This window comes from Camelus bactrianus, chromosome 25 (genome assembly GCF_048773025.1).
Source record: "Camelus bactrianus isolate YW-2024 breed Bactrian camel chromosome 25, ASM4877302v1, whole genome shotgun sequence".
Lineage (NCBI taxonomy): Eukaryota > Metazoa > Chordata > Mammalia > Artiodactyla > Camelidae > Camelus > Camelus bactrianus.
In genome coordinates this window covers 6,899,747-6,927,290 of record NC_133563.1, presented here as the reverse complement: position 1 = coordinate 6,927,290, position 27,544 = coordinate 6,899,747, and the positions used below count along the sequence as shown (strand labels likewise).

The following is a 27,544-nucleotide window of genomic DNA, read 5'->3' as shown; positions in this document are numbered from 1 at the left end:
TGAGGCACTAGAATTGAGAAAGAGGGGGCTTATACCGAGGGCAGGTGTATCTGGGGGCTGACAGGGTGCGTGCTCTCTGCGCATGGACCAGAGAAGTCCAGGGGGAAGCAGAGGGTGGAGATGGACAGAAGGCAGGACTGTCACTCACTCTTCTCCTCACTTCCATGAGGAATATAACACAGTCCCCTCTCCTCAAGCTAGTTCAAGTGGAATTTCTATTACTTTCAACCCAAGGAATCCCTAACATTTTTACCAAGATAGTATAAAAATTTTCCACCTGTAGAATTCTACAGATGAGTGATGGGTGACACTGAGAGCATCTGGCCCTAAGGCCTTGCTCTCCCGGGGGGGGCAGCAGGAGTCTGTGATGTGACTGAAGCAGGGACGCGATTTCTGCCTCCTCCACTGGCCCGCAGGTGGTCTCACATCTCAGAAGGCCCTGTGCATTGAAGCTGGGTCAAGGCTTTGTGTTTAGGGGAAGGAGTCACTAATCAGCAGACTACGTCATTGGTAGGATTGGATTTTTAACTAGGCAATATGAATATTCATAAATGTTTATTAATGAATGTGTTATTGACTAAAGGAGTGGTGGGCTGACTGGGTGTCTTGCAAGGAACAGTTGCTGGGTACAGGTACCTAAGGTCAAGGCCTGCTGAAGTCAGCCTGGCCTCCCACTTAGCAACAGGACCTCGAATGGGCAGTAAGTGTAGACTTTGCCCAGGCCAGTTGATGGAAGGTGTATCTTAGAGACACTGTTAGGGCCTTCAGTTGTACGTGGTCTGGGGGGTGGGGCTATTTGCATAGGAACAACCAGCCTCTGGGCGTCAAATACCAGGCTAAGCTGATAAAGCAGATCCCAAGAGGTTAATTAAAAGCAGCTTTGTCTAGAAGGCTCAGGATAGATACGCATTTTTTCAGCCCCTAAATTCAGGGTCCTCACTCACTGGGTGGCAAAAATGGCAGGCCCAAGAATGGATAGATTTTGGTCATCTTGTAGACAGCGCCTCCATTCACAGGACAACTGGCCTCCAAGTTCCTCTGGTGGTCTGGGGGTGGCCTGAGAATCCAACCTCAGGAGTCCCTGTGGCTGGGGTGGGAATTCACTGTCCATGGGTATAAAGCTACCACTGTTCATGTCCCAAGTTCCCGTCCACACAGCCAGTAAGAGACAGAGACAGGACTCCCACTCAAGGTCAGTCTGGCTCCAGAGCCTAATCTCCTCTTAATTGTACAATAAAGTTTTCTGCCTTGATCACACCTAGAGATCACCTCCACCAATCCCCTGGTCCAGCAGCTGTTCAGTTCCACCTTGAGCACAGGAGCCTCAGTCCTTCCCTCTGAAATCCCTTCTCTAGGTGCTCCATGACCTCCACTTCCCTGCCTAGCCCCTCATCAGCATTTTTCAAGCTGTGAGTTACGTCTCCTTAGCAGGTCATGAAGTTAATGGGGAATCTGGACTTATTTTTGCTTTTGCTTTTAAATGAAATAGAAAAAAAAATTATTGAAAACTATCATTCTTTCCCTAGCTTACTGCAGTCCCCCTCCCTATACATCTCTAGCCAGTAAACTACTCATCTTTCAAGTCTGTGTAGCACATAGCAGTTAAGATGTAGGTTCTGAGCCAGAATACTTGGGTTCACATCTCAACTCTACCACTTAGTGCTGTGTGACCTTGCACAAGTTATTGAACCTCTTTGGGTCTCAATGTCCTCTTCTGTAAAATGGGAATTATAGGAGCACCTATTTCATAGGTTTGCTGTTAAGAATAAAATGAGTTACCATATGCAAATAGCTCAAAACAGCACATGCACATACTAATATCAATAAATCTTATTATTATCTCCTCTTTAAAGCTCTTCTGGACTCCCTAGGCAGACCCAGGCAAGCTTTGATCAGACGTGCCCCAGTGCCACGTGACTTTCCAAGGCCTCTGACGTACACACTTGGTATAACTAACATCCCATCTCTCTGTGATGAGAGCATCTTCCCACCAACCTGAAACCCTCTGGCTTGGCATGTGGAGCATAAGAGCTCTGGACCAGATAGACTCCAACTCTGCTACTTGAAGTTGCTTATCATTTCTAAGCCTCAGTTTCTACTTCTGTAAAATGGGGGCAATAATAGTACCTGAGTCACAGGGCTGCTATTTCAATGAAACAATGTATGGAAAGTACGTAACCAAGGTCAAAATTAGCTGTTATTATCAGAGTGTAGCTCAATAAATGCTTAAGGGAAAAAATGAGACTTCTGTAACCTCGGAGAACTGCCACCTGCAGTGGAAGATTGTCATCACTGTTGTCTGATCACGGGAGTGCAGATCAAAGCTGAAACCATCTGCCTAGCCCACTGGTCCTCTGCGTATTGGACTGTAATCATATACAAGACGGTACACGCCGAATGGGGCTCTCCAGGTTTAATGCCTGTTCACACATCTACTCTCCACAGGTAAAAATTCCCATTTTACAGATTTGTTCAGTATCTGTACTGCTGGCAGGTGGGGCCATCGAGACTCTAATCTGCCCCTTCCCACCCTGCAGTGGCTCCCCATCAACCTCTGAGGTGAATGTCAACCTCCGAACCTGTGTCCCTAGCCTGCCTGGCTGCGGAGGCTGCCTTCAGAAAAGCATTTACTTTAGGAGAGGAATTTGCAACTTCCAGCACGAAGCGGAGTGAAATGAGCAAGAGGTTTGAAAGCAGAACCTACTGTCTCCTGGCTGCTCGTCCTTGGGGGATTCACTTAACAAGTTTACAGTCCTGTAAAAGGGAGGGATAGTATTCTGCTGCCTCCCCAGGTTTTCGTGAGGATCAAGTGCGAAAACACAAGAGAAAGTGCTTTATAAATGTTAGTTATCACGATCTTTACTGCACAGTTGATACAGATGCCCTGGGGTCTCATTAACCTTTCAAGATAGTTGACAAGTCTGCTCAGCAGAGCCTTGCGATGCAGAGAGAAGCTGGTCTTCTGCGGGGTGGGAAGAGGGATTTGGTTCTCGGCCCCTAACGAATGAACGAATGACATAATGATACTGATGCTTTCTTAGAGGTTTTAGATTACAGAAAAAAGGGCAGGGGGAAGGGGGAAACAAACTGCTTTTTAATTTTGCTGCCTGGCCATAAAGCACAGAGAAGGTTCTTCTATGAACAAGCCCACCTCCTCGGCCTCTTAGTATTACCTTTCCATTTGCTGATAAATTCAGAGCACTTCTAAAAGAAGTCCTCCATTAACATTTTCCAAGACAAGTGACTAAACCAGTCAAAACTGTTACGGAACCAATTTCTTTTTTAATATTTCCAGGAAAGGGGGAACATAAATCCTGCAGAAGTCATTTAAAGTCATAAACCTTAAAAATGTTTGCCGTGCATTCTACGGGTCGAAGCTTTCCAGGGGACTCAGGCCACGGCACGTCACAGCCACACAGCCCCTCTGCGGCGCCAGGGAAAATGGCACTTCTGAACAGCTTCCAAGTGACGTTGCAGAGAAAAAGGTTCTTTTTTCCTTCATGGCATTGATTTTTTAAGTAAACCTTTTGATTTGGGAGTCAAGAAACAATGGGGTCTCTGCTTTTTGAAGTTCGTTTTCAGCAGAGGATTTTTTTTTTTAAAGACACATCAAAAGCACATCGTTCTTCCTTCTTGAGACTTCCATGGGGCTGGTGGGGGATGGGGGTGGGGGATGGGGTGGGCGGATTCTAGGCTTTGTCACATTCTGAGAACTGGTCCTCTGGTTCCTTAAGCTCATTCTCTACTCATACTCCAGGGAAATACTAGTCATTTCAGAATAGATATTTGCTTTTATTTTCCCATCAAAGAAGCATGGCAGTTCCAGAGGACCAGGACCAATGATGGTGGGCAAGGCAGGACTGGACCCCATTTACCAGGTCGGGGGCACATTTCCAGGGCATGTGAGCCTGGGTTGGCACCCTGGGACCCTGCCCTCCTGGAGGAGGAAAGGATGAGAAGACAGTGCAGAAACAGGATACTGGGGAGAGGGCACGTTGACCTACTGGAAAATCAGAGGCAGGAGCTCGGGTTGGAGGTAACTGGGAGGAGCCTGGCAAGGAAGGGAGAGAGAAGCCTTGTGGACAGTAGGGTTAGAAAGCAAGACTAGGGGTAGCTCGGTGGTAGAGTGCATGCTTAGCATGCATGAGGTCCTCGGTTAAACCCCCAGTACCTCCATTTAAAGGAAAAATAAATAAACAAACAAATCTAATTATCTCCCCCCCAATAAGCAAATAAATAAAACATTTTTAAAAAGCAAGATGAGGAAGGAGACCCTGAAAGCAGAAGAATACAGCTCAAGTACTTGGGGAGGCACATCCTTGCAGAAGGAGCCAGGAGGCAGCTGCCATCTTACCAGGTGGGAAGGCGCCAGGAGCCCATTGTGGTCGTCCCCGTACTCTGGGCCTCTTTCTGGGTTGAGAAAATATTTACTGCTAGCACCACCATGGGGCAAAAATGCTTGGTATTCCACACCATCTGAGAAGAAGTTATGTTATGATTTTTGCCCTCCCATTCCCATGCTTACCCCAACTTGTGAATTCCAACTTAGGGAATGCCAGGACAATCCAATGCGCTAGAGAAAAACCACCAACCTGCTTTCACACTGCAGTATGAGTTGAAATGTCCCTTCCCCAGGGAAATCTCCCTGGGCCCCCTGGCCTAGGTCAGGTCCTGCCCTGAATTCTACAACTGCAGTTACTTATTTGTGAACTTGTATCCTTAATATCTGTCTCTGTGGCCAGAGTGTAAGCCCCGAGAGAACACTGTGTCCACCTTGGCCTTTGCTAAACACCTCTTGCCAGCACAGTACCTGGGAGGAGGCAGCACAGAATGAACACTGGCAGATGAATCCTAATGATTCCCCGAGAAGAGCCACAGAGGAACAGGACTTACTGCACAACTTCTTCTGGAACACCGAGGTCAGCGACTCCATCTGGCTGAAGTTGGCCACCAGGAAGACGTGGTCCTCGTGGGGCTCGCTCCCGATGGCCTTCAGCGTGTTGAAGTCCACTTGGCCCACGCCGATGGCAAAGATCAGGATGCCTGTGTCCCGGGCCTTTGCAGCCACCTCAGCCACCGAGTCCTGGGGCCTCCCATCCGTCACGATCATTATGACCCGCGGCACGTTCTCCCTCAGGGGCCGGGCCCCCTCTGCTTCTGAGAATGCGATGTTCAGGGCGTACTGGATGGCCAGCCCTGTCATGGTGCCCGTGGACAGATGCCGCATCCTCTTGACGGCCCGCTCCACCTCGGACTTCCTCTTGAAGGTCTTGAGGGAGAACTCGTTCTTGACGGTGCTGCCATATTGGATCAGGCCCACTCGGGTGACATCAGGGCCAATGTCCAAGAACTGCAAGATGTCCACGATGAACTCCTTGACCTCGGCGTAGTCGTGGGTGTTGACACTGCGGGAGCTGTCGATGATGAAGACCAGGTCTGCCCGCTTGTTCTCACAGGAGCTCTCTGGGGAAAGAGGGGAGGGCAGATGCATCAGAAGAGTGTCAAGGACCCAGTGCAGGTTGGCTGCTGTGGGAAATCCTAGGGCTGGGGACAACCTTTCAAACCTCCAATCTTCATCGTTTTTCTTCCCCACTCAGGAAGGTTGTCAGGGCGTATATGTGCCTGACTGGGTGATCATGAGTACTGGATACAAACAGAAACTATTTCTTTTTACAAGATAAATGAACTTCAGTTTCTAGAAAGTCATCAATGAAGTTTTTAGGTGGGCAAACACCTGAACCAGGTCAACATGACTTTATTATTTACTGCGCAGGACAGAAGCTTGGCTGGATCCTGCAGGGAGTATAGAAGCTTAGGACAGGGACCCATGTCAAGCAGTCTACCGCCTACCCGGGGAGACTTAACTCACTGAACAATGAAAGAAGAGCCAACTAGTATAAAACTATGTGATGCTGATAGTAGATGTTCAGAGAACAGGGATGTTAGTGGGCTGAGGTCAAGGAGACAGGACATGAACTGGTTTTAGAGATGCATAGTGTTTGGAACACATGGAGACAGACACATGAACAAAATCCCCAAATAGCATGAATGCAATGAAAAATAAAAAAAAAGTGACTAACGCACTGCTAGGAATTACAGATGAGAATTAAGGAGTAGCTTGAAACCAGTTACAAAAGGACTTTAATTCAGGCTGAGACATTTGTAAATCATGCCACAAGTGATAGGCATAATATGATTAGCATTATATTACCTAACTTATCGCTTCGATAGGGAAGTTAGGTAATAAAAAGTCAATTGAGTCGGGCAGAGGTTGGTGGAGAGGATGTGGAGAAACGGGAAACTTCATACATTATTGGTGGAGATGTAATTTAGTGCAGCCACTGCAGAAAACAGTATGGAGGTTCCTCAAAAAACAAAAATAGAATTACCATATAACCCAGCAATTCCATGCCTGGGTATATATATCAAAAAACAAACAAACAAACCAACCACTAATTCAAAAAGACACATACACCCCAATGTTCATAGCAGCATTATTTATAATTGCCAAGGTATGGAAGCAACCTAAGTATCCATCAACAGATGACTGGATAAAGAAGATGTGGTATATATACACAACGGAGTACTACTCGGCCATAAAAAAGAACAAAATTTTGCCATTTGCAACAACAGGGATGAACTTGGAGGGCATTATGCTAAGTGAAATAAGTCAGACAGAGAAAGACAAATACTGTATATCACTTAAAAGTGGGATCTAAAAAATACAACAAACTAGTGACTATAACAAAAAAAAAAAGTGTACTCACAGATACAGAGAACAAACTAGTGCTTACCAGTGGGAGAGGGAAGGGAGGAGGTGCAGTATAGAGGCAGGTGAGTAAGAGGCACAACTTATTAGGTACAAAATAAGCTACAAGGATATATTGTACAACACAGGGATTATAGCCCATGTTTTGTAACAACAATAAATGGAGTATAACCTTTAACAGCTATGACCCACTATGTTGTACACCCGTAACTTATATAATACTGTACATCAGCTATACCTCAATTTTTAAAAACAGCAAAAAAAAAAAAAAAGTCAATAGAATCGGGCAGGGGTTTGCAAGATGGAATGTTCAGACGATTGTTGCACTAATCTGGTTGAGAGGGGAATTCAGTCTTAATGAGGGGTGAGGGGTGAGGGCAGTAGTGAAAGTGGAGGAGGTACCTGGCCAAGAAACATTTCAAGAGTGAACACAGTTAAATTGGAAAAAAGCAAATGTCAAAGTCTCTCCCTTACCACCACAATCACCATGCTTATCCCTTAAGCACTTAAGCAAGAAGGCATTCTGGGAAGAGGATGAGACTGAACAAGATGAGAGGCCTCCTGCCTCAGATGGTGGAGGCTGGGCGTTCCTGTTGGAATTTCTCACATATTCTGAGCTGCTGATCCAGCCCCTCCTCCCTCCCCCTTACCCCTTCCCAGACTTCGCAGCTAAATCCGGATTTGACAGGGATTAGAAAAGGGCTCTCAAATGCTTGCCCTAAATCCCAATCACTGCAGCTGCGAGAAAGAGAGAGAAAGCCAGAAATGAAGCAGTGAACCCAGTCATTAAAATGAGAAGGGGAGAGGCCCCTGGGCTGTCCCGTCCAGGCCGGCCTGCCAGCCCGTGACTCGCCCCTGAGCCTCTGCACACACACCTCGTCCACTGCAGCCTCACAAGTCCAACAATTTTTGGGGGGGAGCACCCCCACAGGCAAGCATCATGGCAGAAAACAAACCCTCTGTGGCCCCTACATATAACACTGGGGATTGTGTGAACCTAAAGTGAGTTTCTCAAGCCAGAGCCCCCAGAAGCTGCCTTCAAAAACCAAGGGATAATATAAAACCTGACATTTGTAGGATGCTTTAAAATCTTTATTCCACAGAGCTTTCACCACTTGGTCTCCTCTGATTTTTCAGAACAAGCTGTTGGCGAAAAGAGCTAGGAGTGCCATACCCATTGGAGAGATGAGAAAATGAAGGTGCTGAGAGTTTGAAAAATCTCTTTGAATTTAGAAAAAGAAAAACTATATGGAGATAACCCACCTCACTGGGTGCTCAAGAGAATTTAAGGAAACACCACAGGTAAAAAGCATGGCTTGAAGCCCCACATGTGGGAACCCCCTCTGCTCACATGACCCCAACTCCTCTCCTTCTTCCACCTTCCTCTGTGCCAGGCCCAGGCTGGGGAGGGGCAGGGCTGTGGCTTATAGCTGTGTAGTTTGTGCTGCACACAGGCACCCGCCCAAGGAAGGGAGGGGGCCTGAATCCAGCCCAGCCCTGAGTCCCAGGCACTGCATCCACCCGGGAGGTACCTGGAGGGGGTGCCTTTTTCTAATTTTCACAAAGGTGCCTATGGTCTAGCATATGGCCCTGGGTCATATGACAGACCTGCAGGTCCCAGGACAAAGGCTGGCCCCTCCCCAGGGGCCACCCCACCCCACCCTTCAGTCTGAACTCATTGCAAGGAGAATGTGACCCAAAGATCTCCACCTGCTGAGGAGGACCGGAACCAGGCCCAGACCCCGCCTAGTGGAGGATATTAATGGAAGGCTCCTTGGATGGGAGGGAGGGAGACCACAGACGGACCTCCCAAGAACTCTCCTTCTCTGGAGATCTTCAGAAGCAGAGGTCCTCCTGGGGCTGGGATTTTTACTGTGGATATTAGCCATGGTGTCAACATCCCAGCAAGCATCACAATTAATTTAAAGGGAAGCCTGGGAGTTCTATGGGGGAATTATGGGCTAAAATGGATTAGTTCCCGTCAAAACAAATGGGTCGTTTCCACAATGCCTGGCATTTACAAAAATACCACAAAGGTTTGAAATGGTGTTGAAGGTTCCAAGGGAGCTGTGACTGTGCGTTGAAAACAGCGAGTGCCGGCAGCCCAAGTGACCGAGTTCTCTCCGGGACGTCTCCTCAGGCCCCTGGAAAGCTCAGAAGCACAGCTCTGCAGCTGGTCCCTGAAAGGGCACGGTCAGTGGTTCTCAAGCTCGAGGTGCCTCCCAGTTCCCAGGAAGACTTGTTAAAAACAAAGATCAAAAATACATAAATTTAAAATTTTTTTAATAAAATAAAATGAAAACAAGAATAAAAAGGAGGAAAAAAGAAATTGGGAAAAAAGCAACGAAAAGAAAGAAAAAAGAAGAAAAAAAGAAAAAAATTAAAAAACAAAAACAAAAGCCAAAAACAAACTAAGATTAGGGGCCACACTCCCAGACTTTCTGCTTCTGTAGGTCTAGGGTGGCACATGAAAATGTGCATTTCCAGCAAGTTCCCGGTGAAATCAGTTCCACTGGTCCGAGGACCACAGTCTGAGAAACCAGTAGTTTAGGTACCAGGGAGATTTCTGGAGCAGGGACGTTCTGACAAGTCTTGACCTTACTAGCTCACTGTGAATTCCCCAAAGTGGGAGACTAGTCATCTGTGTAGTCCTGTAGCTGGGAATCTATCTCCAGTCAGCATTTGAGGAATTAAATGGAATTCTGGGTGGTGGATCAAGACTTCAGTGGAAGGCATTGAGTCACAGCAGACAGTTCGAGGAGTTGAATTAAAAACCACAAAGTCAAAAGTTCTAGAGCAGGTCTGGGTCCTGTTAACAGAGTTGCAGACTTTTCGTCCTTGACCTCACAGACTAATAAAATCTTAGAGCTGGGAGGGGAGAGTGATCCTAAACAGAGTCTAAGTTACTCACTTTGCAGAAGGGGAAACTGAGGCTCACAGAGGAGACTCTGCCTCCACAAGGCCTGATGGCTCATTAGGCTCAGACCTGGGACTATCCTGGTGCCTTTCTATCATCTCACAGTTGGGGGGCGCCTTGGAACATTCTCAATACTGCTGGCAATGCAATATGAGCACTGTCAATCCTTGGGGCATTCTGGCATATCTGCAGTGAAGGGCCCCCCAGTTTCTCCACATGGGGACGGATGAGAGATGTTTCCAGAAAACGGACTCTCCTCTGTGTGTGTTCCTCTCACATACTAGTTCTGATCAACAGCATCCCGGTCTCCTTAGCCTGCGAGAAGACACACGATCTTCCTTCTCACTCCTCACGGCAGAGGTTCCACAGCAGTTGGAAGAGGATTCCTGGGCACATCAGAAAACATCATCCTTTGAACCAAAAAGTGAAGGTCTGAACCCTGTGAACAGTACTTCCAGTTCTGTCAGCTTGACTCCAAAGCCTACTTGTTAGGCAAACAAGTGTCTCTTCCTCCTGCAGAGAAGCTGACCTGGAGCCAGAACAATTTTAAGCACCATTTCCACCCCAGCAGGATTACAGTGTGCAACCCTGGAACTGTTTCCTTCCTCTCAGGATTGCAGATGTGTCACTAATCAGTCTCCCTTACTCCGGCTAAATTCAATCATGGCCGTGTAATTGTACAGTAAATAATTGGTACCATCTGCCGGGAGAGGTCAGAGCACATTTGGAGAAGGAAGGTCTGTGAGTCATTATGACAAGGGTAAAATAATTTCACCTGGGGCCTGAAAGGGGCTCTGAGATGCTCAGTGAAACAGCAGTAGAGTCCTTTGATCTCAGTGCAAGCCTGCTCTCTGCCACTTTCTGTCCATGTGGTCTTCAGCTTCTCTTTAACCTCTTTGACCCTCAGTCTCTTCTTCTGTGAAATGAGAGTAATAATACCTCCCAGGGCTATCATGAGACTCAAAAGAGAGAATATGATAATAATTTACAGCTACTGTTTATTGAGCACTTCATAAATACCTGGCCCTGTTCTGAGTACTTTTACATAGAATGGCTTATTTATTCTTCACACTCAACTTAGTAAATAGGCACTATTCCCATTTCACAGATGAGAACATAGTTCTCTGGGGTTAGTTCTTTCCTTCCCTGGAATCAGGGACTGAAAGCTCTGTTGTTGTTGTTTTCCAAAAGTACTCAAATTTGAATAAGATCCTCTATACACACATTTATTTGCTACTGAAAATTGAAATAGCACCTCAAACATTTGTATTACAATTCAAATTTTTGAAAACCAGAGAATTTAGTTAATACATGCTGCTCTAATAATGCTCTGGCCAAACCACCTAACGTTTTCTTTACAGTCCTTCCAGGCAAGGTAATTTGTTTCAAATTCTTGATATTGGATTTCATCTTACTGGCTTCAGGCTTCTAAAACAGGCAATACTTGAGATCTGTCAGTGCTTCTTTGTGTTACATAGTACCTGCCTAGTAACGTTAGACACCTAGCTCAGAGCCTCACACTTAGTGAGCAGAGGAGCCGGGATCCAAACCCATCTTGTCTGGCTCCATGGCCCATGCTCCTAACCACCAAGTGATGCTCAGAAAGGATTCTGTCCTTCTGGACCTGCCGTTTCTGGCATACTCAAGATGCACCAGGACTGTGCTGGCTCTCTGGGGTCAGTTCCTTCCTTCCCTGGAATCGGGGCCTGAAAGCCATGGCCCAAACTTGCCCACCTCCTGCCAACTCCTTCTCCCCTGCTAAATGCTTATTTATATTTTTTTTTAATTTAATAAAACGATGAAAACAGATGCTTGCCTCCCTGAATAGCAGCGGCCCAGGAAATTAGGCTGCTAGTTGTTCACAGTCTCATTCACTTGACGCGTGCTTCATCAGAGCCCTGGGAGACCGAAGTTTGGGGCAGGGATGATGGAAAGCGGAGGTCCCCGATCTTTGAGGGGCTGTGGAGAATGGGAGGAACATGGTCTGGACCACAGGGCAGGGTGGAGGAGGGAAATGGATTGCAGAAAATGTGATGCTTCATAACGATTCCCAGCAAAGTTCCCACAAGTAGATGGTTTGTGGGCACTTAAAAAAAAACTGTGAAAAATGTAATGATACAAGGGGAAAAAAAGTAATAACTTGTAGGACAGGGCAAGAGCAAATGGACCAGGGGACTAGAGTATGATTTCTGGGTGGCAATAAAGGCCAATTGGGGGTGGCAAGCATGAAATTGAAGGGAGGCTGATAACATGGCTGTGTGTTTTGCTCCAGCTACCCTCAGCTGCACAAGTGTAGGTGGAAGCAGGCAGCAGTTGATTTTACCAGGGCTGTCATTTAGCCAAGAGAGTGATGAATCAGGAGCGTGGCAAAGACAGCCGACAGAGAGACTGTAATGGTTTCCTATGGAATTAAACTCAGGGAACAGGAAGTCGAAGGTATGAGGGGTTGAAGGACAGAAAAAGCAGCAGGGTCAAAGGACTAGATAAAGTCACAGGATTGTTGAAGTTGGAGTCCTAGAAGGGGTGAGCTCGGAAAATCGGAGGTTGAAACTGAGATTATGAAGGGACTGCAGTCATTATAATCACAGGGTCAGGAGTATGGTAAGAGTAGTAAATGGCTGAGATATGATAGAGGACAAAAATATGGGAGGAAAGGAAGTCAAAGCTATCGAGAGATCATTCATGTGAATTATGACAAGAGTAACGTTGGAGAAAATGGCAGTTTTTAAAAATTCTCTAATAGTGACTAGAAACACTATGAACTATATTCAGTATCTTATAGTAACCTACAATGGAAAAGAATATGAAAACAAATATTTGTATGTATATGTATGACTGAAACATTATGCTGTACCCCAGAAATTGATACATTATAACTGACTATACTATAATAAATTTTTTTAAAAAGAAGAAAGAAGTACTATGGAAAATGATTCAAATGCCATGAAGGGACAGAGAAAAAAACTAGCTCACTGAAGGTTTTAAAGGAAGAAAAATTAAAGCATTTTTACGATTACAAAAATAGAGAGGGAAAGAGAGAGAGGAGAGAAGGAGAGAGAACTTGATGATTAAGAGCCAGCAGGAGATTAAAAAGGGGGAAAAGTGCACAATTTAGGTTTTTATTCTGAGATGGGACAGATCAGGAGAATTAGAGGAAATCTATAGTTTGGATCTCAGCAAGGCAAATAATTGATGCTCGTGAGGAAGAAATGCAGATTCCACATATGTAGATGAGTTAAGTAGAACAGTTTAGGTAAAGCCAATCACTGAATGAATATTTAATGAGTATATATTGTGTGTCCGGCTCTGGAAAGACAGTGAAGGAAAGATTCCTATTTGTGAACAGCAAGCATACAAATAATAACAAATAGGCAGACAAAAAAGATAAACAGAGTGCTCAGACAAAGGGAGAGCAAGGCTGACTACCTCTGAGTGGTACCCAGGCTCCAAGGCTGACTTAGCAATGCCTTGTTTTTCCCCCTGTCCCTGGCAGACATTACTAACCAAAAATCAATTCTGGCCCTCTCCCACTCAGCCTGGACGCAGCCTCAGGAACCTTTCAACCCTGCCCAGCAGGGACCTACAGATCATGAAATGGAATCATCTTGCCCACCTGGTTTTAGAGTCTGGTGCTCCACAGCAAAGGCTGAAGTACTCAATTTCATCCACTGCTAGGAAACTGAGGAAAGGTCTAATCATACTTCTGAGACATTATCTGATAATTCATGTTAACTTACTACTTTTCAATGAGAAATGAGAAGGCTGGCCTCATCAACGGTCTGCATATGAACTTCCAGCTAAAGCCACACTTATGGCAGACGCTGCTGGTGGGCATGGGGTCAGAGCAAAGGAAACAAATTTATAAGAAATAGTCCCCTCAAACTGTACAAGTGGTATGCGTTCTCCATTATAAGAATATAAAATAGCACATCAGAATTCAAGGAAATTGCATCCCATAAGCATTTGAACTATATGGGCTCATCAAAGACAGAGAGCAAGACGTTAGACTGAGAGAGAAGGCTACCGTGTAACACCCACCATCATGCTCAGTGAGCTTGTGTCCACAGACACCTGAGCTGTGGCTCCTGGGGCCACCTCATGTGTTCTGTCCACACGTGCCCTGGGGTTTACAGGTTAATTTCATGGATATTTCAGAGGCAGTTTGGACTACTTTTGATTTTTCCTGCAGTGCAACTTCACCTGCAACTCCCCTGTATTTAGGGCACTTGACAGGGGCATCATGGTCCTTGGCCAGGGCTGAAAGGACCACATTTCAATTCTTCTCTATTTCCTTTAGTCAGTCTCCAGCTGCTGCATGGCCTCACACCAGACATTTTACAAAGCAGCCGTTGAGCTACGGCTATTTTGAATCAATCACGCTCTGCTCACATCTTCCTCAAGAACCCCTGGGGAGTATCCTGAAATGCTGATTAGATTATATTAGGGAGACACCCTGGACTTCTTAATGGGATTGAAGACGTATCGTGGACTCATTAGAAAATCACTCCCCACTTGCTAACATTTTCCAAACAGTTTTCCAAATTCCAGGGGCCCTCGTGGTTCTCTTTTCACCACTACATACAATGCTGGAAGGAATCACAGAGTCGGGACCAGAAAGGATTTCTGAGGGCAGGAATAGTGAGTCAAAACTAACAAGAGGAAATCTAAGTGGTATAAATGTCAAGCCCTACATATAAGGTTCCAAAAAATCAACTGTGTAAACCATAGAAAGGGGACATCTGGATTGACAGCCAGTCATATGATAAAATCTTGAGCCAGGACAGCAAATCCCAAGCCTTGTGCATTGACCCCAAGTTCCCCAACCCCAGCACCTGTGAGACCCCTCCCCTCACTATTCAATTCCAGCCTCAGAATCAAAGTTCAGCCACAGGATTCCTCTCAGCCCAGCACCACGTGTTCCCACCATCCAGTGCCTGGAGGGGGCTTGTGACACAAATTTGATTTGCCAACCAGACACTCTCTCCACTCATTCCCATTAGATTGCTCCTGACCTTAATGCCCCATCATCTCATCAATGGTTTTCCTGGCCTGGGAGAGTAGAAAGGCTCCCCCAACAAATAGACCTCACTTTGCCCCTCTTTGAAGCAGAAGTTTCCTATGAATGAATATTTTGGTGAGTTTCATCAATCAGAGTCATAGTAGCTGATTTTGGCAGCTGTGAATTCTCAGTATAAATGGGCCTCAGGATGCTGTTTCATCAAAGCAAGTTCTTTGGGTTTTTTTCCTTCCTTTTTTTTTTTTTTTAATGGAGGTACTGAGTATAGAACTCAGGACCTGGTGCATGCTAAGCATGAAATCTACTACTGAGGTACACCCACTCCCCAAAACAATTTCTTCAAAAGCCACCATTCTAAGGGCCACTGACAGCGAGGTCACTGATGTTCTGATGTTCATGGGAGAAGGAACTAATGAACTCTTTAGCCTCCTGGACTCGCCCACTGCTCCCTGCCCTAAACCTTATATCCAGCGATATCTGATGGTTTATAGTTCCCCACACACCATCCTCTCTCAGCTGCCTCCTCAGCTTAAGACTTGGCCCTTGGTCACCTATGAGCATCTCGTGTATGGAGCTACTGGCCACATGTAGTCTTCTATGAATCCCTGGTACCCTGCAGAGTGCAATGTCCATAGATGCTCAGTCGGGGTCTTGGCTTCTTTCCTTCCATGTGCATATGTGGCTGGGAGGGGTAGTGGGGAAGTAAGAGAGAAGTTGCAGATACCCCTCCACGAGCTGGAGTGGGCTGGAGGAGCTGGTCAGTGGAAGTGCGATAAAGAACAGCCTACAGTAGAGATCCTCAGTGTCCTGGTGACATCAGAAATGCCAGAGGTACTTATTTAAAACTCCGAATCCTGGGCAGCACCCTAGATCCAGTGAATCAGAATCTCTGGTGCTCGGGCCCAGGAATCGTCACTGAGAATTGTTCCAGGTGATTCTTAGGCAGATCTGAAGACTCCACCCCAAGGGGCACATGAGCCTGAGAGACCATCTGCCATGGAGCAAGCGTCCAGAAGAGACCCTTTCCTGTGCCCCAGCACCCTCCTCCCCGAGACCAGGCACGATCTGGTAAATACGGAAACCTTACATCCTGGGTTCTCTCCTGTGTTCTGATCCACATTCTGTTCCACTGTTGGATCATGTTCATGTCAGTTGTGTCCCGGCTTTCAAGTAGGATCAGAAAATAAATAAGGTAGGCACCATTATTACACCCATCTTACAGGTGAGGGTTCTGAGGCTTAGAGAGGCTAAGTAACAAGTCCACGGGCATGAGGAGGAGGAGTGGGCAGGGACAGGGATTTCCCACCCAAGCCCGTCTGATTCTAGTTACCTGCATTTTTAGCCTCTGGTCCTCAGCAGGTGACCTAGCATGAAGAGTCTCCTCTGAACAGAAAAGTGTCCCAGAAAAGCGCTTATGAAGTTACCCCCCAGTCACCAGTTAACACATTAAACCCCAGTTGATATCTGGCAGGACCGGCTGCAGAGATTTGAATGAGACTCAGGAGTTAAAGCTCAGTTCATGACACACTCCCCTGCGTGCAATGTCCTCTTCACCCTCTGCCCTGGGCCAGTGCCTTGGCGGCGTCACGGTGCCTTCAGTTCCAGAGTTTCACCTTTATTTTATTAAGTTCTTTCCAACACCTACAAGCACAAACGCTGCACCTACTAGAGTCCACAAGTGCCTTCTGCATCCCCAGCTAGTGATGACAGTAGCACAATTAGTAACAATGGGCAGTGATGGCATTCCCAAAATACTGTATTTACTGGCCTACAAGCCCCACCAAACTGTAAGGCAAACCTCTGAGATCGCAACTGGGTCTTTCCTACTGATCCTCGTATCACAGATGCCTGGCTCAGAGCTGCACATAGAAGGCCGTGAACTGAAGGCACTACGGGCAAAATGCAGGCATATCTCAGAGTATTACAGGTTTGGTGCCAGACCACAGCAATAGAGCAAATACCATCATACAGTGAATCACAGGAAGTTTTTAGTTTCCCAGTGCAGGTAACTTATGTTTACGCTATGCTGTAGTCTATTAAGTGTGCAATAGCATTATGTCTAAAATATGTACATACCTTAAAAAATTCTTTATTACTAAAAAACACTAACCATCATCTGAGCCTTCACCGCGTTGTAATCTTTTTGCAATAGAACATAGAAGATTACAGATCACCGTAACAAGTATAATAATAATGAAAAAGTTTGAAATATTGCAAGAATTACCAAGATGCGACATAGAGACACGAAGTGAGCAAATGCCTTTGGAAAAATGGCACCAGTACACTTGTGCGAGGCAGGGTTGCCACAGGCCTTCAATTTGTAAAACAAAACAAAACAAAACAGAAAACGCAGTATCTGTGGAGTTCAATAAGGTGAAGCACAGTAAAACGAGGTGTGCCTATACCATGCTGGTGCCCTGGGGATGTTGACACATAGAAGATGCAGTCCCTGGCCTCAGGGTGCTTACAGTCCAGGGGTCAGTGAGACAAGCATGCAGATGGCTGAGGAATGAGGCAAGGAAAATGAGTTCTTATTTAGTAAGCATAACATGCACTCAGCCAGAACAGCTGAACCCTCAATCACAAAGAACAGTCACTAGAGAGCATGGTTCTGAATAAGGAGGCATGAGTCCAGCAGAGATATAGACCAAAGACACTTCCATCTCTTGCCCAATTACCGGGGATTAAAGTAACAGCAGACATTCAGATGGAGGTGATTTCTGTGGTCTTCCCCCTGCATACACCTGCTTTCAGTGCCAGTTTATACCATTCAGGTGCTTCCTTCAAGAACACCCGAGATATGGTCTGAATATCAGCCTTCATCCTATTAACTTCCTTCTGACACCTACAAGCAGAACCAAAGTTCACAAACGCTGAAATCCATGAGTTGTCAGATTTGATCTGTGTACACTTTAACCCGCCATCAACAAAAAGAGCACCTGCAGAACAGAGAGGTGGGTGTGATGGGCGAGGCACTGGCAGGATGGATTCCGTCTGCCTGTGAAGGTCCAAGCAGGAAAGTTTTTACACAAAATATACTTGCCAATGTCAAGATGAGTTTGTTTTTGCTTTTGTTTCTATTTAAAAGAAGGTTCTGGTGAATGAGCCTGCATCTTTGTTTAGCAATGGGGCACCACAAACCGGAGACATGGACCAGTGGCGCCCCGAGGGATCCTGGTTTGACACCAGCTCAAATTTCTGTTGTCCCTGCTGACTGTCATAAATTCCTGGAGGAACACAGTCCTCTAAGGCCCTCGGGGAGGGTGCACCAACGAGCCAGAAAAACGGAAAAGAAAAGAAGCAGCAAGAAAAAACATGCCACATCACAGCAGTCTCCTCTCGTAACTGTTACATGAGCTGAAAGAAAAGAGACATCGTATGAAGTTCAACAACTGTGGTTTCCAGAACCCTGGACAATTTTCTTAGTGAGGGAGCCAAAGAGAAAGCTGCCCCAGTTTAGCCCTGAAGGAAAAAAAAAAAACAAAAAACAGTTTCCAATGAATTGAATTTCCTTGCAAGGTAAAGCAGTTTGCTTGTTTCACTAAAAAAAGTTTCGCTAAAAAAAAAAAAAAAAAAAAAAGCCCCTCACATCTTCTCTCAGAGTTTTTCTGACCAACAGACTTTCTCTTAATTGAGAAAGAGAAGTATAAAGAAGTCCTGAAATAGTCAATGGTTTTAAAACTCACTGAGCTGACCGAATAGATACAGAATCGGCTTGGTATTCTCCATCAAAACCCTCCTCACCATCTTTCTTCCTTTCTCAAATTGAGAAATGACTCATATCTTAAAATTGTAATCTACACACACACACACACACACAGCCAGCCAGCCAGCCCCCTAGTACAAGACAGTACAGAAAGTCCTGGGAAACAGGTGATTTCTTCTCTCTACAAAGTGAAAAACAGCGTAGGCGGCTTTTAAAAAGCGAACTGGCATTTGACCCCTGGGAGTATTTTAATTTAGTAAGTTGAGCAATTGCCTTATCTGCTTCCTGAGAGTTCAGCAAATGGAAGGAGCGGACAGAGCAGAGACCTGTGCATAGCAACGCAGGGTCAGGCTGAGAGAGGAGGGCCGGGAAGCAGAGTCTACATTAGCTCTTTTGGGGAAAGGGAGGGGTGCGGACACGCGCAGAGGCAGCGGCGGAAGGTTGCCCGGAGGCAGGGGCGGAAGGTGCTGCAGCCCTGTATCTGCCAAGGCAAAGTTTGTCTCTGAAGACACTTGTCTCATTATTGCAGTTTGGTTGAGTTATGCATATACGGTAGGACCCTCCTCTCTGGACCAGGCGCTGGGGATACAGCACAAGAGCCAACCTCAGCATGGGAGAAGCTTACCACCTTGTAGAGAAGACAGCTTCCTAAGATTCATAAAAAGCGTGGGCAACTAGAGCCTGGAGGGGAGCACGATCCCAAGATGGTGCATGGGGAGATTTCTAAAGAAACTGATGGGCATCGTGTTATACTGTTTTATAATATTATTCTATAGTTAAAGGGTGAGCAGGTACTGGCTAGGCAGACTTGGGGTGGGCACCTGAGGCAAAGGGTCAGAGTGAGCAAAGGCCCGGAGGCCAGAACAGAGCAGGGTGCTGTGTGCATGGGTAATGCAGGTGGGGTGGTATGGCTCCATCTTAAAGGACAGGATGGGGATGACAGAGAGGGCTGCACGTGCCTCCTATCAACAAGTCTGGACCCCGTTAAGGAGCCAATGGGGAACCACTGAAGGGTTTTGAATGTGCCCAACCTCCTTTAGGGCACATTCTAAGGGCTCCTGACTCAGCCCAGATTTCACTCTTCTCCGTCCCTGGCCCAACCCAAAGCCAGTCTCTTCAGGCCTGCCCTCTTGCTTCCTCTCCCACCGGAGTCCCCAGCCTGGTCTCAAGTGTCAGTAAGTGTCCCCTGTGTATAGATTATAGAGACGGCACCAGAGAGGATTTAAAGACAACTCCTTTGTCTTTAGGAGTTGAGTTTCTGCCCCTTTGTTTTCTAGCCCTGGAGTGAGTCTACCTGAAGGACTTTCAGCTGATAGAGCAGATAGTTTAGGTCAGCAGTTGGGACCTTCCAACTCATCCCTCTTAGGTGTCCAATTCCTCTATTACTATTGCTCTCCCCAATTAATTCAAGTTTCAAGTGACATAGCAATTGATTGAATGTCGCTCAGCACACAGCATGAACGCTCACCTCTTTCTATGAGTTTTCCAGGACTGCAGAAGCTAAAAAGGCTAGAAACGCAGTTCCCAACTCCCTTGCAGCTAGGGTCCTGGGTGAGAAATAGGTAACACCAATTAGATGCACTCACAGAGGAGGAAGCGAGGTGGAGAGTGTTTCTACTGGAAAGTGAGGTTGTAGAAACACAGACTTGATGTTCTAGGGTCTGCTCACCTGCTTCATAGATGTGGTTATTGATGGCAACAGCATCTTGGTGCCAGCAACGGGTTCTTATGTGATGGCTCTGAGCTCCCACTCCTCTAACCTTTCCAGTAAGTATATAAGCACCTAATTCCCTGTATGAAATCCCTTTCTGTTTAAAATACCTAGAGGGATTTGTTTCCTGCGCTGGCCCTAATGGTCCCTTCAACTCCTCAACATCTCTGCCTTCTTGATGCCTGACTCATCCACAGTGGGTTCCCGCTGAAAACTCCAAACACGTTGGAACAAAAAATTACAACTGGGCATGCTCAGTCCTCTTCACAAAGCTCACCTGAAGGTCCAGTCCCTCCAAGCTTTGTGAAAGTGCGGCCAACTCTCCCCTCCTCCCTGAAGCCCCTGCATGCCTACCCCAACCTCCTCTTCCCCAGTGACTCTCCCAGGCACTTAGATTGTTCTCATCTCCAATTCATTTGGAAACTGGTCCTCTCTCTCCACTTTGATATGATGCTTCATTTCCTCCATTCTTCCCTAACTTGGCTTAGGTTTCCACTCCCTAAAATACACTGAGACAGTATATTACACAAAGGGAAAGCAAATGAGGCAGCAATTTGTTTCCTCATCACTCACGGTGCTCAAGTGAACACTTGGCTCCCGCTGCTGTAGTTGACTCCATTAAGCTTAACGCCCAATATTAGGGTTGCTATGGAAGCCAGAAATAACATTTCAGGAATCCCTCCCGCCTGTGTGACTTCAGTTTCTAAGCTGTTCTACAAATAGTCTTTCTTGCAGCTGATCATTAAGATGAAGAGAAGTTAATAAGACAGCAAGTTTAATGAACTGCAATGGTATTTCTTACAGATTTGCTCATCACAACGCACTTAGGATATGCAAATTCTAAAGCTGAAAAGAGACTTTAAAGACTGGATTCAACTTCCCTATTCTCCTGATGGAGAGGGTCACACGGGGTCATGGTGGGGCGGCCTCCTGACTCCCAGGCCGCCCACATTCCCCGACATTACACACATTCTCCATCCTGAGAAGGTTTTTTGCTCTCTCTAACCTACAGTTTCCTCTTCTACAAGAGGAGACAATGATTGTACCTGCTTCAGAGGGTTATCATAAGGATTAAAGTGAGTATGTGTAAAGTACTTAGAATGGTGCCTGGCACAAAGTAAGGGTCAAATAATCATTTTTTGTAATTACTGTTTTTTCCACCATTGTGTTAAGAGCTACATGGAGGCAACATGACATAGCAAAGAAAGCACTAGACTGGGAGCCCAAAGACCCATGTTCTGGTCCCCATTCTGCCACCAGCCTGGTGATACTGGCCACATAACCTTTTTTGGGGAGAAGAATGGGTTACTTTGATCTCTAGGGTTGGACTAAATAATGTCTCAGTTCCTTTCCAGCTCTAGTATGCTATGGTTTTAAATAAATTAAGTAGAGATGTTCCTTGACCTTGAAAACAGTTACATCCCTATCTATAATGACAGCTAATATTTATTGAGCAATGGCTGTATATCAATATAAGGCTAAACGTTGTAAAATTACTAACTCCTTACTTCTCACAGTAATCTACTGTCCCCATTTAACGTGGGGAAACTGTAGCTTGGAGAGTTTAGAGTGATTTGTGCAGGTCACACAGCTAGGAAGTGGTAGAACCAGAATTTGAATCCAGGAATCTTAGTCTAGTTTCTCATCTTCTTTGTGATTAATCTACAGGAAACAACAAATGTACGCACACAGCTCTAGAAGGGAGCCAGCCTGCATGGCTTTATATTACATTAATGTTCTCTAGTTGCAGCTGCAGGTTGTATCCCTAAATTCCCAGCAACTGGTACTGTCCAAGAAGATTTGGAGGAAATTGCCACAAAAGAAAATAATTTTTAGTTCTTCATTATACTCCAGAGGTGATCACCTCCACCAACATCCCTCGCCTGGATGACAGTGTTAGCCTCCTAAATGGACTTTGACTTTGCCCCTCTACAGTCTGTTTTCAATCCTGCAGCCAAAGCAATCCTTTAAACACAAGTGACATCATGTTACTCCTTTGCTTAAAACCCTCTGGTGGTTTCCATCTCTCACAGAGAAAAGCCAAGGTCCTAACAACGGCCCGCCAAGGTGCCCATGTTACTTCTCTGAGTCACACTACACTGGCATTGCTGTTCTAAATGCTTCAGGCAAGCCTGGAACATTCTTCCCCTGGATTCAGCGACTGTCCCCTCACCACCTTCAAGAAAATGGCTTAACACTGCAGACTGGATGACATTAGTAGTTGCCTACTTAAATTTCATTTCTCTCCCCATCCCCTTCCTGTTTCCTCACTAAGATTCTAAGCAGCAAGAAAGTGACCAGGAGCTCTGCGAGGACAGTTTCCATCCTTCACCAGGAATGACTCTTTACTGGACAAAGCCCAGTATCCCAATCTCCAGACTAGGTCAGTGAGTAGGCATGCAATCCAGTTTTGGCCAGTGGGGAGGAAAGGAAAGTCTACTGAAGATTTTGGTCTCTGATAAAAGGAGTGATTGAAGGGATGAAAAAGCCCTCTTCCCTCCACCCCAGTTCTCTTCTTGCCTTGACCATGACCATGGAAGGATGTGATGTTTGGAGCTGCAGCAGCCATCTTGTGACTATAAAGGCAGAAGCCTAAGAAGGGAAAGCCAGCCTCCTGGGATGATGCAGTTGAAAGCTGGACAGAACCCTGGTCTCAGTGATAAAGCTGAGCCACTCCCATGACCTAGGAATCACTGATCTCCAGGCTTATTGTAAGATATCCAAATATCTTTTAATAAAAGCACTGTTAGCTTATAACAATTGCACCCTACCCAATACCCAGAGATTTCACTCCTGGTGCCAAGCCTGCTGCAGAGTAGCTTCTCAACAAAAATGTGTTCTGTGTATGAACAAATGAATTTGATGGTAAAACTTTTGACATTTTAAAAATGAAATTTATTAAATTGTTTTGCTAATCTATTTTTCAGACGTTCTTTTCTAAGATCAATACCTGATTTAAGGTTGAAAGGGAAAAAACTGCTACTTTTTATTTAAATCGGTAGTTGATCAAATAGATAAACAAAATTACTAATACTAATAATATTAATAAATGTCATCTCTCATTCATTCATTTATTCAGTACACATGTATTGAGAGGCTACTAGCCCAGATGCTTCAGACCCAGAGATGAAAAGACCTAATTCCTAGTTTTAAAGACCTCATTGTAGCGTGGGAGCTGTTAACACCACTTTGCAATGTACAAAGTGTTTTTTAATAATAAATTTAAAAATCGACAGTAACAGCAACAAACACTTAGAATGCTAACTCCGCGCCAGGCTCTGTGCCAAGCCCTTTATCTTCATGACCTCATTCCATCCTCTTTCCCACTCTGTGAGGGAGGTACCATTATCATCCCCTCCTCACAAATGAGACAACTGGGGTTTCGGGTGGTTCCGTTACTTACTCATGGTCACACCATGGAAAGCCAGAATTCACGCTTGTGAAAAGTTAGCTACAATCATTTGTAAAACCAAGCTGACAAGCATGGGAAGGTCCAGGAGCCACAGTTGATTGGAAGGTCAGTAAGAAAATTGGGCCATGAGACTGTCAGGACAAAGGAAGCCATCTTAGGCCACCTGTGCAGAAAGAACTAGAGGCTCCTGATCAAGAAATGACAGCTCAGCTCAGCTCAGGACACCATTCTGTATTTAAAGGAAACAAGCAGGGTTATTTCTCCCTCCTGAACTTTAATCTGAACCAGTTGAGCATCTCCAAGAGATGGCCCCTTGGATGCCCCATAGACTCTCCAACTGAACTCGGGAGTTTGATCTCATACAAGGCACCCAATGTTTGTTGAACGAATAAAGATATAGCTGCTGTGGTTGTGTGTGGCAGTTTTATGTTGCAGCGGTTTGTAGACAAGGATTATGTCCGTCTCGTCTGTGTCTGGGGCTGGCCTCGGCTTCAGTGGCTAGTTGGTTGATGGCTTGGTTCCAGCCCTGACTCAGTCTGACCACTGGCTGAGGCAAACATCTGCATGGGAACAGACCATGTGGTAGGAGGGGTAAGGGCTCCCCTGAGCCCCAGAAGACTTGGGATTAAGCCCTAGGTTGCTGCTGGTCAATTACTTCACTTTGAACCAGTAACAATATTTCTGGGCTCTAGTTCCCTCACTCTTAACCCTTACTTTTACCAGGAACTTCCATAGCAGTCTGGAGAAGCCTATGATCCTGTCTCAGAATACAGTTGTTAGATGTCTAAAATAAAATGCATTACCCACTAGGTTGGCTATTAGGAAAAAAATGGAGAATAACAAGTATTGGCGAGGATGTGGAGAAATTGGAACCCTTGTGCATTGTTGGTGGGAATGCAAAATGGTGCGACTGCTATGGAATACAGTTTGGCAGTTTTTCACAAAAGTTTAACATAGAATTACCATGTTTCCCAGCAATTCCATCCTTGGTATATATCCAAAAAAACTGAGAGCAGGGACTCCAAAAGACACTTGTATGCCAATGTTCATAGCAACATTATTCAATTTGCCAAAAGGTGGGAACAATCCAGGTGTCCATCAATAGATGAATGGATAAACAAAATGCAGTGTATACCTATAACAGAATATTACCCAGCCATAAAAAGAATGAAGTTCTGATACATGCTGTAAAATGCATGAACCTTAAAAACGTTATGCTACTGAAAAAAGTCAGACACAAAAGAACAAGCATTATTACATCATTCCACTTACATGAGGTAGCTAGACTATGCAACACAGAGTCAGAAAGTAGAAAAGAAATTACTGGGGGATGAAGGGAGAGGGGTGGGGAGTTATTTCTTAATGGGATGATGATAAAGTTCCTGTTTGGGATGATGAAAAAACGTTCTGGAAATAGTGATGCTGGTTGCACTACAATGTAAACATACTTAATGCCACTGAATTGTGCACTTTAAACTGGTTAAAATGGTTAATTTTATGTATATATTATGACAATAAATAAACAAACAAATAAATGCAAAGGATAAGACAGGAGGCCAACCTCAGTGAATCAAGATATTTGTAAAAATTGGGAATACAGTAAAATATGTACTTTATTTTTTAAATTATTTTTTCAGTTGAAGTATGGTTGACTTACAATGTTGTGTTAGTTTCAGGTGTACAGCAAAGTGATTCATTTATACACATATATATATTCTCTTTCAGATTCTTTTCCATTATAGGTTATTACAAGATACTGAATATAGTTCCCTGTGCTACACATTATGTCCTTATTGTTTATCTGTTTTATGTATAGTAGTGTATATCTATTAATCCCAAACTCCTAATTCCACCCCCTACATATGTACTTTAAAAAATAACATTAAATAACAAGACGAAAGGTGTGTTACTAATGAGAGTAATTTTGAAGTAGTGGTGAGCGTAAGCACTATTTTGGGTTATCTCTGACAACTACGACCACGAACAGATCTGTGATCTCTGTTGGTGAGAAGTACGGCTACTATTCCTGTGGTTTGTGGTTTACAGTGACAATAGAAGGAAATGCTAAATTGCAGTCAGAGGTTAGGGGGAAAGGAGGTTCTTTTTCTTCCCATCCAAATTACGGACTCACTGAAGTCTGCCCAAGGGATCTTTGGAGGCTCATGGACCCCAAGTTAAAAACTTCTCAACTAGATGATTTCTAAACTCCCTTCTAATTAAAATGGTATGATCTAGGAGTGGATTCTGGCTTTATCTGAATGTCACGGATAAATTAACCTCTCCGATCAGATTTTTTTCTTCTCCGTAGCTGGGGATTATTATAAAATCTCCCTCTCACGGGTTTTGTGAGGGAAAGGGAGGTAAGGTAAGCATTAGGCGCTTTGTAAAACTGCAAAGCTTTCTCAACGAATGCCAGGTAGTACCAGGGAAACCTGAGTCCTTGAAGACATCTTCCCCCATCCCCTGCACACCCATCACCCAGGGCTCAATGTTTCTTCAGACTTTTGGCTCAGAGCTTTGTGAACGATGGGAACAAAACACCGGGCACCCTTTGTTAAAGGATACCATGCCCTGTGTTAAAATGTAGTGTTATAAACTATAACGTATGAAAATACAGACAAATCGAACCATTTTAAAGGAAAATGCCAATTATCAAATAGACTCAAGAGAAATAGAAAACCCAAACAGACTAATGACTCTCAAAGAAATTGAATTAGTTGTCAAATATATCCTCTCTACAGAGGCATCAAGCCCAGATGGTTTTATGAGTAAGATTTACTAGCTCTTGAGGACGTTTTTCTCTCACTGATCCCAAGTATATCTCCCCACACAAGACCCATGCTGCCGGAAACTGTGGAATTTGTACCAAACCCTAAAGCGTGGCAGGTAGTGAGACAGACGTGACCTGGCCTGACTCTGCAGTATCGCTGGTATCCAAACGATGCTGTGCATCATATAGATACTCAATGCACATTCCTTTAGTGGATGAATAAATGATAAAACCGAGGCACATTATGAAACAAAACATAAGGTATTAGAACTAAACTATTTTGGTATAGAAGAACAGCGAGGTAAAACTGATGGTCTTCCTATTCCGCTTCATTTTGGAGACAAATTCAAGCCTGACTGGAAGAGAGGAGTGAAGGAGACACTTCCTTCAGTGGTTGGGACAATCACACAGGACAGCCACAGGATATGGTACCAGTACATTCGGGTGAATGGTAGCCCTAGGAGGTGGGGATTCCTCCCTGGCCACCTCATCAACAAGTCCCAGAGACGTAAGGATTCTTCATCTTGCACCAGGCTGAGCACAGTGCTTGGAACATGGGGACTCTCAGGACATATTTATTCAATGAATGGATGGAGTAGACTGGAAGAAAGCCCAGTGTCGGGGCTGGGGAATTAAAAGCTGGAGATGGAAAGCAGCCTCTCGCAGGCTTGGCCAGGTCTGAGCCCCTTGGACTGGATTCCTCCACGGTTTACTTCATGGTCCAACCTGACTTTAAAAGCCTCTGGGGCTCACCCTCCTGGGGCTTCTCATGGCCAAATGGTCCATGCTGCACGTACGCCATCGAGCCTTTCCAAAGCCCCTCCTGGCTCTGAGCCCAAGTGGTGAGATGCTTACATTCCTCCTGTTTCTCCCCCGACCCTTCCCCTGCATCGGCTCTTTGTACATCTGGCTGTCCAGCTTTCTCTTTGATATTCTTACTCATTGGCTGGCTGTGGGCTTACGATAACTTCTCCCTCCTCCTTTTCCGGCCTCACCATCCTCTGAGCCGCCAAAATATACACACCGCCCTCCTTTCATCCTTGCCTATAAATCAGCCTCCTCTGGATATACTGAAAGGAGGCTTTTCTGAGCTAGTGGTTTTAATTCCTGGCTTCTGAAAGATCTTCCTCGGACTTGGTTTCACATCCTGGCTAGATTGCACTGGTTTCCCATGTGCAGCCCGAGGGTGTTGGCTGCCCAAGCCATTGTGCTTGTCCGACCTGCCTTTTAAAGACTCAGAAA

The 27,544-nt window shown here is 45.3% G+C and overlaps 1 protein-coding gene across 2 annotated transcripts in view; it reads right to left on the bottom strand.

Moving 5' to 3' along the window:
* MATN2 (matrilin 2) overlaps positions 1–27,544 on the bottom strand; it is a 119,653-nt gene that overhangs the window by 71,071 nt on the left and 21,038 nt on the right. For both annotated transcript variants that reach the window (XM_074353221.1, XM_074353220.1), the window contains exon 3: positions 4,894–5,463. In XM_074353221.1, the coding sequence (XP_074209322.1) occupies positions 4,894–5,463 (570 nt within the window). The remainder of the gene's footprint in view (positions 1–4,893; positions 5,464–27,544) is intronic.